Source organism: Rhopalosiphum padi, chromosome 1, assembly GCF_020882245.1.
Source record: "Rhopalosiphum padi isolate XX-2018 chromosome 1, ASM2088224v1, whole genome shotgun sequence".
Lineage (NCBI taxonomy): Eukaryota > Metazoa > Arthropoda > Insecta > Hemiptera > Aphididae > Rhopalosiphum > Rhopalosiphum padi.
Genome location: NC_083597.1, coordinates 9,195,384 through 9,208,456, shown reverse-complemented (window position 1 = coordinate 9,208,456; position 13,073 = coordinate 9,195,384). Strand labels below are relative to the sequence as shown.

The following is a 13,073-nucleotide window of genomic DNA, read 5'->3' as shown; positions in this document are numbered from 1 at the left end:
TATGTTATTATGTTATTTTAAAAAAATTAGATCAATCTATCTAATAAAGTAATAACCAATATAAAATTAAATAACAAATACCTAATAACATGATGAAATATTTAAAAAATCCTTAGAAATAGAGCTGATTCACTGACCGCACTATGGTTTTTATATGCAATAATTTACCATTAAATTCAATTTAACATTATCATATTATTTATTTGTCATATGAATGACATAACCATATTTATTTTTGAAGTTAAAAATGTCTGTTTACTAAATATGAATATATCAATATTATTCCCCTCCCCTTACCAAATGAGTAGCCTTTTTTTTATTAATTTCACTTAATATGTAATAATTAGTTAGAAAAAAAATCAATAAGATTGACTATTGAATGAAAATTTACCATGTTGCACGAGTCAGAGAGTAAATAAATTGTGCTAAAATTTAATATATGGGAAAATATATAGTCATAAATGAGTCACGAGTCAATAAGCCATGACCTACTCATACATAAATTCTGGGATAAATTAAATTTTAAATGTATAATCTTATAAAATTTCACTTAAGTGTTTGAAATAAATTATTATCCCAAAACAAATTGTATGAAAGGTGTTTTCACAATATTAACAACAATATTTGTATATAATAATAAAATAAATATTTTTTTTAATAAATCACTTAAAATACTACAAACTCAACAATCAAATCAAATGAATCACATAATTAATTATTAAAATCCATCTGTAATAAGTATCACATACAAATAATTTATTACAATAAAATAAATTAATATTTCAATTTTTTTTTTTATAATTTGGACATTTCAATACGGGATAAAACATATTATTATAAAATAGTTTTTATCAAAGATTGTACACACGACTAATACCAAAACCCATTTATTAGTATAATAACTAAAATAGCTTAAAAATATTATTCTTGTTGTATAGATTGCATCCAGTACAACGCATTTTTTATTTCATGTAATTTTGCTCTATGCAAAAATGTAGTGATTAATTGATATTCTGTACATGTGCGTTGTTTAGTGTTTAAAGTTGACATCATTGTTCCTCCTTCACATAACACTTTTGTTGTTAAACACAACATCCATTGCAACACCTAATAAATAATTCAGATTTTTTACGGATATTTTAGACCATTATAGTTTTTTTTTTTTTTTTTTTCTAAAAACAAAATGTATTTTAATTTTAAAAAGAAGTACCTACTTTATATTATTTATGTTAGTTGGTAACCATTAAGATTAAAACTTATAAGCATTAGATAATTGTTATAACTTTAAAAGTAATTCTTTATGTGTTATTAATGTACATACTATATATTCCATTTAAGTTTAGAAGCGACCCAGGGAAACGACTTATACATATGAATGTGATATAGTTCTGTTTATATTACTGGTGGTTAATTAAGTAGGGGAAACAGTTGTGTGTGACCTGAGTCTACCGACAAAAACTGGTTGCCACGCCACCTGGGTTGCTTCTAACCGTGAATGGAGTATAACATATTTAAGTTTAACCTATAAATACAAGACCTAAGGAGACCAATTCAGGCCTGTCTTATTAACGTTTAGTTATCATATTATTAAATGAATCAGAGAAGAAATCAAAGTCAGGGTTATTATTGCAAAGGGATATAGTTCTAGATAGGAAAGAATTTTTTAATTATAATTATAAGATGAGGTGTAGAAAAGTGAGAGAGATATGTGACAGACATTTTCAAACAGAATTCTAAAGTATCGTTTTTTAAATGAGCCAATTAATTAGGAATTTTAAGAAACATAATAACTAATATTTTTTTTTTCAAACAGTTCAACCTAACTAATATATTTAAATGTTATATACCTCGTTACTAGTTGGCATCACATATTTTGTAATCCACGACGATGGCGCCCAAAGATATATCTGACAAACTGTAGCAGCAAATGAAGCATCTAATCTCTAGAAAATATAATTTATACATCAATTAAAACTTATAAGTTAAAACAATATTTGAATAAATCATAGAATGCTTATTAGGTAAAATACATTTGAAAGATCATTCAGTATTACCTTAGACGTTGATCTTTGCAGTAATGAGCGAATTAATGTTTGTATAACTAATGGTATGTCACTATTAAGTGCAGGAAGATCTTCTTCCTTGTATGTAGAATTGCGCAATAATGGAGGTTTACCTCTTTCATAACTATAAAATGGATTACTACCAGTAAATATTTCATATGCCATTGCACCAACTGCCCATACATCTGCTTTTGAATAATCGATATGTCCAAATGTTCCTGGTCGAGCAGTGACAACCTAAAAATGAAATAAGTATAAACAAGGTAAATTATTATTAGTACTGATTGTACTAATTTTATACTTCTGGTGCCATCAATGCTATATTTCCTCCACGATCAGTGTCAGAAGTTTTATATGGTAGATTAAGTCCATTATCTTTATCAGCAAGACAACAGCCAAAATCTGTAATGACTAATGCTGGACATACATCATTACCTTCAGAGACATCTAATAAGATATTATCAGTTTTCAAATCCCTAAAATTTCATTTATATGAAATATAAATATGTATATACATAGAGAATATTTTAAATATATTTATACCTATGTGCCACATTTTGATTTGACAAATGAGAAACAGCTTCCAATAATTGAGCAAGCAGAAGTATTTTATCTCTAATTTTCAGTGATGGCGATTTAGATAAATATTGCTTCAAACTCATGTCATATCTAATCCATAATAAAAGTGAGTTCAAAACTTAATAAATAATTAAATATAAATATTTTACTTTTTCATCACCAGAAATAGATTCATGTTTCGACCATAACCTTCTGGATTTATTCTAGTTGGTAGAGCTTGAGGATATAATGTATGTGAATCAATCAACTCTGGTATATAGTCCGCAAAGCACAAATGCATCATAACAATATTTGGATGTGGTGATAATTTAATCAAATTATGATCATAACTATAACAGGAAAATTAAAAAATTTTTATTATACGCAAAGTAAATAAGTATGGAATTGATTATTCTCATAACAAAATTGTACTTTTTCTTTTGCAATTATTGACTTTTTTTAACCAATAAATATATAAAATCTAAAAATAGACTTAACCCAATAAGCCATTGCTGATCTGTTTTAGAAAAATTATGTTGAACAGAACGAGATGGAACTGTTTCTCTGCTCATGGCACGTAATATTGACATGGCATTACTTTCAGCATCATAATTAAACATCATTTTCACAGCCAAAGGATACTTTTTATATGATGACTCTTGTTTCAGAAATACATTACTAGGATCTGTAAGTAAAATCAATATTTTAGAAAAATAATTCATTTACAAATTTGTTATAAACTAAAACTAGAATAGTATTTGTAATTTGAATTATTATTGTTTAAATATTCTAAGCAAAGAATATAGTCAAAATAAAAAATGTTTCAAATGTTTTATGTCAATTAAATAGTATTAATAAAATTAAATGTTAGAACTAGATACATGTATCCTCTTCAATTTTTCTTGCTTCGTATACAACAGCATTATTCCCCTTAGCAATAACAGATCCTAATTCAAACTGTTTCAAGCCCAAAGATGAATTTAAATTCAAGCGTTCAGCAACTGTTAGGTTCTTTTGCATGCGACCAACTGCTTCCTATTAAAAAGTAAAAAAACATAACGACTAACAAGTATATATTTTAAACAGTTCATACTCTATAAAAAAAGCACTTACTCGGATTTCCCAGCAAACGCCTTCCAACTGATTTTCATTTGTTATCAGACCATTACCAGAAGCTAAACTTATTCCAACAAGTGCGAAAAAAGGTCTTGAGTTACCATACATGAGGTGCCTGGCTGTACGCCTTCGTAAGTCGGCTGATAATGAGTTAGTTACCCGGCTCAGCAGGTTATCGACGAACGCTCTCCTGGCGAGGTTCCATCGATTCTGCCAACCAGAACTCGGTGAACTATTGTGATTGACGATTGGATTCAGCGCTTTGGTGTGAACTAACATTTCTTATTTAAATATATATTTAATATAAAGCTTAATACAACAGATGTCAGACTCCGTTTAAGTTGTTTTTAGCTGAAAAATAAACTTATAATTATACGATTAGTAAAATTTGCATATTAAGACGAATATTCCCATCCATGTGCCGCTCAATACAATAAGTATTAAAGATATAAAAACAATTTGTTTTATATAATTAAATAAATAAACAAATAAAATGGAACAACTCAAGACAACAAGAATATTTAAATATTCTCGGGAGTAATTTAGTAATAATTATATATGTTATATTCTTATATTGTTATTATATTAAACTCAATTTTATATATTTTTTTATTACCTATTATTTAGAACATTTATACCGTTATATAATGTAATATTTTTTTTCAGGAATTTACTAATTAATTTATGTTATAATTTCTTATACAGAGTGATTATTTTAACAAACAACACACATTATTTCAAAAAGTATTAAGTGTTTTCAATTTTTTTTTTCAAAATTTTTATTTTTTTCACTCTTATATTTAATAGTGAAAACACTATCGACTTTTGATTTTCAAATGGCAACCTATATTTAAAATTACATGAAATAGTAGGGATATTTTTTATGAATTCTAACGTTCAAATTATTATTTTTCGTTAATTCTTGAACGAGAAATAACTTTTCAAAGTTGGGCGGTTTTAGGTTTTTATATTACTTCTTATTTCTGAAGACCAGTAGTCACATGGGTAATAAATAATAATAATAGGTACATATATTTTCACATGTAATAAACTTGTTATCGACTATCATTCAACACAGTGATGATAATGAACTTTGTACCTGTAGGTTGAGTTGGAGGGCAATCGTCCAAAGGTCTACCACTCTTATCATTTTTCGGACAAGTGCTTATCACTCTAATGGGTACTTTTTGTTTGTAAAGACTGCGGTATAGGCACGGCTATAGACACTATAGCCGTGGGTATAGGTAAAAACCGTGGACTAAGATATACCTTATACCTTTATATGGTCCGTAGAAAAGCAGAGTATCTTATGGCATATAGAGAGATGACGAATATCAAAGACGGTAGAGAATAGAGATTGTGCACAGTTTTTTGAACAATATAATCCTTACATATTATGTCACAACTCGATCAATTACACAGCAGCATTCTATTTATATAATAAAATATTTAAATAGTTCAATCTACATCCATCGGCGTAATTAGGGGGGCTTAGCCCCCCTTTTATTTGTATTTAGCCCCCCTATAAGGTTTTACTTTTTAGCCTCAATTAGCCTCCAATTATTTTTAACTTTGGTTTCTTAAGACTCTAGCCCCTGTGACTATTAAAGTATTAAATCCTAGTTACGCCCATGTCTACAACCGTAGTCTAGGCCAGTGGTCTTCAACCTGTGGGTTGCGTAAGCTTTAAAATTGGGTCGCGATAAGTCTTCTTAAATACCTAATAAAATGTAATTTTTATTTAGTCAGTTTTAAATGTTTTTATAGTACTATTGCAAAGCATTAAGCAATTTTAGTTTTTTTATAAAGCTTACCTGGTCGCGAAAAATATAGGCCTAAAAAGTTGGTCATGAGTCCAAAACGGTTGAAGACCACTAGTCTAAAAATAAGTAATTAGACATGGGATTAGATTCAGCTAGCAGATGGTGCATAAATAATATTTATTAAATATCTACTAAATTCGCGCTTGCAGACCTTACTATGTAAGTGAGTATGTACTCTTTGTGTTATATTTTGTTTAGCAAAATTGTAAACTCTAATTTTTTTTTTTTTTTAATGGATATATTAGTAGCATAATAGCGTATAAGATACTCGTATACTTGTACTTGAAAAATATATTTTATTGATTTTTTCATGATTTAATACCACTTTTTCTTTAATAATTATTAATCTTGATTTTCTAAATAATTACAATCAGGATAATACTAAGTTCAATACAATATTGTAATATCATATCAATACTAAATTATTATTTTTATTTCCGTATAGTTATAATTATATCCTTTGTAAAATTATTTATTTTGTGGTAAACTTAAGTGTCAAACTATTTCGGCTTAGTTAGTTAACTAAGTCAAATAATATTATATAATTAATAATTAGGTATGTATCTAATTATTTGTTTAATATATGTAAAAAAAAAACATCAGTCTGTCATTTATAATATGTATAATATTTTAATTTACAAAACAACAATAATTTATAATAATAAACGATACTTTTAATTATTTATTAAATGCATCTAATAAGTAGTTAGTAGCGATGTATCAATACATCAATATTTTAAACAGAAAAAAAATTGTCATCGTTTTTTTTACAACCATAAATTCACAAATTCATAAAAGTAAACATTTTCACAACCAAAAAAATTTTAATATTATAACAAATAATACAATTATATCCATCGAATGATGCAATGAATTTTTTTCTATAATTCACATTGAAATCCAGAGTAACATAAATCAACCTAACCTCGTCTTTCGTAAATAATAAAAATAAATTAAATGAATTACGTAATTAATATATCGATATTTTATAATTTATACAGAAAAAAATGATCATCATTTTTTCATATTCATAAATTGATAACTGTATAAAAGGAAACATTTTCACGACCAAAAAATTTTAATATTATAGCAAATAATGCAATTATAACCATCGAATGATGCAATGCATTTTTGTCTATAATTCACATTGAAATCCAGAGTAACATAAATCAACCTAACCTCGTCTTTCGTAAATAATAAAAATAAATTCAATGAATTTGGGTTAGGTTACACTGGACTCAATAACGGTGACGCACTTTCATTTTGGACCACTGTGCGCCGCATACGAAACTCCTTATTGTGTATGGCGCGTGGCGCAGCCGCAAGTACATACCGCTCGGAAAATATCCGACAAGCGTTTTTTTGTTCTTCTCCAGAACCCGCGTGGTTTTTTCAAACCGTCGCCACACGTCTCGTGTAGATTTTCCAAATCGTCGTCACAAGTCTCGGGTGGTTTTTCCAAATCGTCGCCACACGTCTCGGGTGGTTTTTCCAAATCGTCGCCACACGTCTCGCGTTCTTCCCGACATCCTTGCAGGGCCATCGGCGTCTTCGAGGATTGGAGTGGTTTCCACAAAGAGCGATGCGCCCATGAAACGATGATCGGTGACGGTAGCCCGAACGCATTTATGATGTGGTTGACTTCCAAATCGAGGCTGTCGATAACTGATCGACACCATTTCTCGTGAGAGTTCATTGCTGAGCTGGACATTAGGACACAAGCTATAAAGACACTAGATATACGTAATAGGAACTGCTCGTATTGCAGGACGTTAATAAACTGTTAATGATTTGAGACGATAAATAAATTCTAAAACTATTGATTTTATTTTCTAGTTTATATTGGCCAGTATAGTTAAAATTAAATATTAACACATGCACTAATAACAACAATTTTTATTATAATAATAGTAATAATATAATATTATTATTTTATTTATTATTATTTTTTTTTATTTTTTATTATTATTTTTATTATTAATAAAAACTTACGAATGTTTTTCAAATTATTATACGATAAATTATCGAAATACTATTTTAAACCATTCTTAAGAATTTATGGTATATATAATAAGTGTTATTGCCTTCGAATAAAATAAAATCAAGGTAATAATTAAAAAACATATAATTACTGAACGAGAAAAAAATTGAATAATGCGATTATGCACCCTCACAAAATATTTAACTGGTCTACAGGATCAAACCTTACCCTTGTGATTGTGCATATGATCATATTTTTTACAAATGTTTAATAAAAAAGTTACAGACATTTTAATATAATTTATAAGCATTTAATATGTTTAGAGTAAAGTTATTGTTTTACTATCTAAATAAATATTTTTAAAATATAATTAATATAATAAAAATTTTTAAATAAAATGTTTGAATTCATTTTTATAACTCTATGTTTAATATTATTGTGTTCCCAGTACTATGTTGGCCATGATGGTCTAGTACCTATAGTTACGACACTGCAATACAAAACATAATATAAACGAAATTAATCAGATTTTATGTTCAGGATTTCTTAACTTGGAAAGATCAAAAATTGATCTAAATAAGTTTATCGTCAACTATATTAGTTATTAGTATAGAGAGTTATCGAATTATTCTTTTATATATGTTATTACTAATTTTTTTTTATTAAAAATTATTACATAATTACTAATTAGTCGTATTTGAAATTAATTGAAGAGCATAACGATGTAATAAATAATATTTTTGGCTCTATGTAAAAATATAACATAATATACATTATAAATGTACTTACACACAGTTAAAATTTATTATATTCATATAGGTAAATTTTTCCTAGTGAATCATAATATGATATTTTACTAAAATTGATATTTTTTAGTATTATTTACTATGCTCGTTTTACGTTTAGTTTGCGTGAAACTTCCAAAATCATGCAGATTTTTATACAAATATGGAAAGAAAGAAAATTGACAAGAGTGATCTGGATACCGATTTTTATATAACCTATACAATATAGTATATAGTATATACATATATTTTAATTTAACATTTTATGAATAAGACAATATTTTCAAAGATATATTATATATGTTCTTATGATATATGTTGAGATATTGTTCTACATAATTTATTTATGTTTTATACACATATTATGTAAAGAATAAAAATAATAATTTATATAAACCTTGATGCTGCTCTACATTTTTTATTATAATCAAGACCGAACAAGGCCGTAACTGGAATTTAGTTAATAAACACATTTATGCTTTAAGCAATAACACCTTATTTTAAGTCATAAGGGCCAGATTTTTATATAATGTATATTTTGTGCACTTAAATAATTCTGATAAAATATAATATGATTAACATTTTTTAATACATAGATTCTATTTGTATAGCTAATATAATCTTATTGCACTTTTTAGTAAAATGTTCGATAGACCAATAATTGCATTTAAAACATTTTACAATACCTAAGGGAAAATTATAAGTTAGTTATAATTATATAAATATAATATAATAACACTAACTGATTTTGTTGTGAGTATTAGGTAATATATTTATATATATACAACATATAATATAAATAAATAATAAATAAATAATTTTTTTTGTGTTTTAGAAGTTTGATCGTTAATTATTCAAAATTAAATAAAAACGTTTCATAAAATTCCCGATACATATATTTATAAAATATATTATACCTAGTTACTTTAACCAGTAATCAATTGTCAATAAATAAGTTTTAATTTTTAAGCATTTTAGTATGTGTTATACAAGCGCAATTATTGGTATAACTGACCCTAAACAAAAATTGTGTGTTAGGCACAATTGATCCATGCCCTCAGAATATAAGTAAGAGTTGGAAATATTATGTAAACTATTTATTTATTTATTTTTTGGCGGTGTGGTGTGAAGGAGGTTTTTAAATAATTACGTGGAGGCGCGGGCTCTAATTTTAAATTTCCGACAGTTCCAGATTCGCCACTGATTATCTATGAGTACCTATATATATATAAATTATTACACCATTCCTTGTGTATACCTACTTTATTTAGCGGATTTATTTAAGTGGTGAAAGCGGTTCTTCCTCGAGGTTTTTTACCTGATATTGTTTTATTTGGGCGAATGTAAGTTCCCACACCAAATATGGCAGGTAAAAATTACCCCTGGGTATACATACGTAAATTCCTATTACACGAAAAAAAATTATACCGAACACAAAGTTCCTTCCCACTTTATTCAGACTTAGGAGTTAGGACTGACAACTTAAACGTAGTTGGTGTGGTTAATGTTTGTTTTGTTTCCGTATAATATATAATAAAAATTGATAATATAATGTGTAGGTATGTTTTTTTATTATGTATCACGAAGTATGAAAAATTTTAATAGTGTGTCGCCATAATACAAAGGTGGAGAAATACTGCACTAGAAAACGCAATATTTACGTTTTTTTTAAATATATATTAACATATTAGTATATTACAGATAAACATTATTATTGATATACACTATAATACTATATTATAATTAATTTAAATATTATAATCATATTATATGTGCATCGCATTATTATTATTTGGTAAAATATAAATATTATTACAAAAGTAAAATTAAAACCACGATGGCGATAACCAGGAATGGACTGCAACCAATATTTTCATGGAATTAACCAGCGCCAAAATGTATTTTAGAAAAATTTACATGTGCTTGTATAAAAAAATGTGGACCAGCATACAAAACACCAGACTATAACCATTTATGTCTAAATTGTGAACAGCAAATATTTGAAGACGAGTCCGATGATAATTCAAATGATGACGATAATGAAATAATATATGGTCCATCGTTCAAACGTAAAAATTGAATTAGAATAATAATATTAATAATAAAAAAAAATGTAAATAAAGCAATTTACATTAAAAATATTGTGTTAATAACTTAATTCTGTAAAATATTCAATATAACCTATATGTGATATGTCCTATATAATAATATTATAAAATAATATTTATATTTTACTAAATAATATGCGATGCACATATAATATGATTATAATTTATAATATAGATTACTGTATATCAATAATAATGTTTATCTGTAACATACTAACATGCTAATATAATATATAAAAAAACGTAAATATTGAGTTTTGAGTGCGGCGCGTCGCGTCGCCAACTTACATCATCCTATATATAGTATTATAGCTCGTCGCGTCTAATATTATAAAACATGGATTAGAATTTTGTCAGCCACATTTTTGTATAGAGGTATTTTTTAGATAAAATTAGGATTTTCAAAGATAATTTAAAAAACTGAAAAATCGCACATACAATCCAAGATGGCGGACACTTTCAGACCTTAGAGGGATGGCGACTTTTTTTCGGTTAATCAGGAACCTATAACCAAACTTTTTGCAAAGTTTCATAACTTTCCTATTAAATTTCTCAAAACACCAGTTTTGGAGCTTAAATAATTGAACTAATACTATTTCATATTATCATAGCCAATAGGTAATTAAGATAATTCCATCTATTCTATTAAATTTTATCGCCATGTGGGAAAATACATATTGGTATATTTTTATTCGTCTAGCTTCAAATAAATTATTAAATGACAGATAATTTACCTTCGATTTTTTCCTTCATTAAACATAAAAATAATAACACAGCTATATTGTGACTATATATTGTGAAGTGTTTGATCAAATAAAATTTGATTTTTTCTATTATTATTATTTATTTTATACCTATACAAATAATGTGTGGACTATACCAATTAATATTATTATATGGACAAGATTCAATTAAAAGGAAGTTTGTGTTCGGTATAATTTTTTTGCGTGTGGGAACTTATGTAAGAGTGTCATTTTTTTCGTGTGGGAACTTACGTATGGGTGTATTTTTTTCGTGAGGGAACTTATATATGTATCCATTTACCTGCTGTGCTTCGTGTGGGAACTTACTAAACCCCTTTTTTTTAGGGATTGTATTTCTATTGTCGTACTCGTGCTATTTCGTAATTATTCCTGACGACTAAAAGCATGTCCCGAATTTTAATTCTTTCTAAGGTCTTAAGAATAATTTGTTTAATATAGGTATACACGCTTTTTTTTTAAGAAAAGTTTTACTAAATTTTGTATATATACTTAGCATTACAATAATTCAATTATTATTAAAGTCAATTCCAATGTCTACTAATAACAATTATTATTTAGGTATATATTATAATATTTATTTAATAAATCGAAATCTTCTATTTTTGATTTTGGTAAATTCATACACAATCTTTGTACGATATTGTAATAACTCCGAACTATATTTCCTTACGATTGATATCAACGATAAAGTATGAAAACGCTTAATTGTCAATTGTTATAGATGTCTGTAAAAGTGTAAATATGTTTTGATTCTTCTCGTTGTTGAAAAACTTCTTTCTGTAGATTTTTATCATATAATACTAATATGATTGTTGAGTATTCGCAGATGCGTTTTTTTCCTATAAGCACACGAGGATTGCCGATTAATTTTACGATTATTAATTTTATTTATAGATAGATATTTGTTCATGGTGCAAAATATAATCAATACACTGTGACATGGGTGCCTACTACTATAGGTTAGGTAGTAATATTAAGTATTATAAGTATTATTATTTATTTATAATAAATACTATTAGTTATTACTGTTATTAGGTACCAATGCAGTATATTAATATATAGGTACATTTTAAACTCAATGTTCGTGGTATTAAATATTAAAACATAAAAAATAATGTATTGTAATATATATTATAATTTATAATGATACTACTAAAAATGTTTTACAAATTAACTAAATATTTCGCAATAAAAATGTTTAATGGTGTTTCAATATCAATTGTGTTGTAATGTTTGAACTTCCCAATTTTATTAATTGACTCTGAAACATTGAAATATAACATAATAAAATAAAAAATATATTTGGTTATTTTATATGTATATTGAATTTTAATGTTATCTTACGAAATATTAAGGAATAATAAAGAACAATAAGTAGGTGACTAATAAGTGACTAAAATTCATAATAGATACTTTTTTCTTTTTTTGCCCTTTAAAACTAAATTATTTTTATGTCATAGTTAGGTAGCGGATTTTATTGATAAAATCCAAAATATGTAAATATTGGAAAAATAGTTATTCACTACCTACTCGTACATCAGAAGGAGTGTATATTCAATTTCCAGAGATCCTCGGTGAATTTTTCCTATTAAAATATCTCTATCAAAAATTACATATCTTGTTGTTTTAGACGAAGCAAATAATGTTAAAGGTTGTCGAAAATCAATAAAAAATCAAAAATTACTAAAATATGTACTTATTTATAAAACCAATAAAACTATTTATTTACAATAAAATTCGTTTTTTAGTCATAATGAAGTAAAAGAAATCTCGTCATTGTTCTAACTAGAGATTAAAATTCCGGAAAAAATCAGGAAAACAGTTTTTTCCCAGACCTTCGGAAAATATGGAAAAATTGAAGAATATTAAGATAAT

General features: G+C 26.5%; 1 protein-coding gene across 1 annotated transcript; it reads right to left on the bottom strand.

The window, feature by feature from the left end:
* Nucleotides 1-623: 623 nt before the first annotated feature.
* On the bottom strand, nucleotides 624-4,016 carry LOC132926330 (serine/threonine-protein kinase Pink1, mitochondrial-like). Its single transcript, XM_060990714.1, has 9 exons — nucleotides 3,735-4,016; nucleotides 3,503-3,656; nucleotides 3,120-3,306; nucleotides 2,792-2,971; nucleotides 2,607-2,732; nucleotides 2,365-2,539; nucleotides 2,055-2,300; nucleotides 1,848-1,943; nucleotides 624-1,107 (listed from the first exon to the last, which is right to left on the bottom strand). The coding sequence occupies exons 1-9, from the start codon at nucleotides 4,014-4,016 to the stop codon at nucleotides 922-924; spliced, it is 1,632 nt and encodes a 543-aa protein (XP_060846697.1). The 3' UTR covers nucleotides 624-921.
* Between the last annotated feature and the right edge of the window lie 9,057 nt (nucleotides 4,017-13,073).

Coding starts and splice junctions, on each gene's coding strand:
- LOC132926330 (XM_060990714.1), bottom strand. CDS start 4,016: ATGTTAGTTCACACCAAAGCGCTGAATCCAATCGTCAATCACAATAGT. Junction 3,657..3,734: donor GCGTTTGCTGGGAAATCCGA/GTAAGTGCTTTT, acceptor ACTTTTTAATAG/GAAGCAGTTGGTCGCATGCA. Junction 3,307..3,502: donor AAAAATTGAAGAGGATACAT/GTATCTAGTTCT, acceptor TTTTACTTACAG/ATCCTAGTAATGTATTTCTG.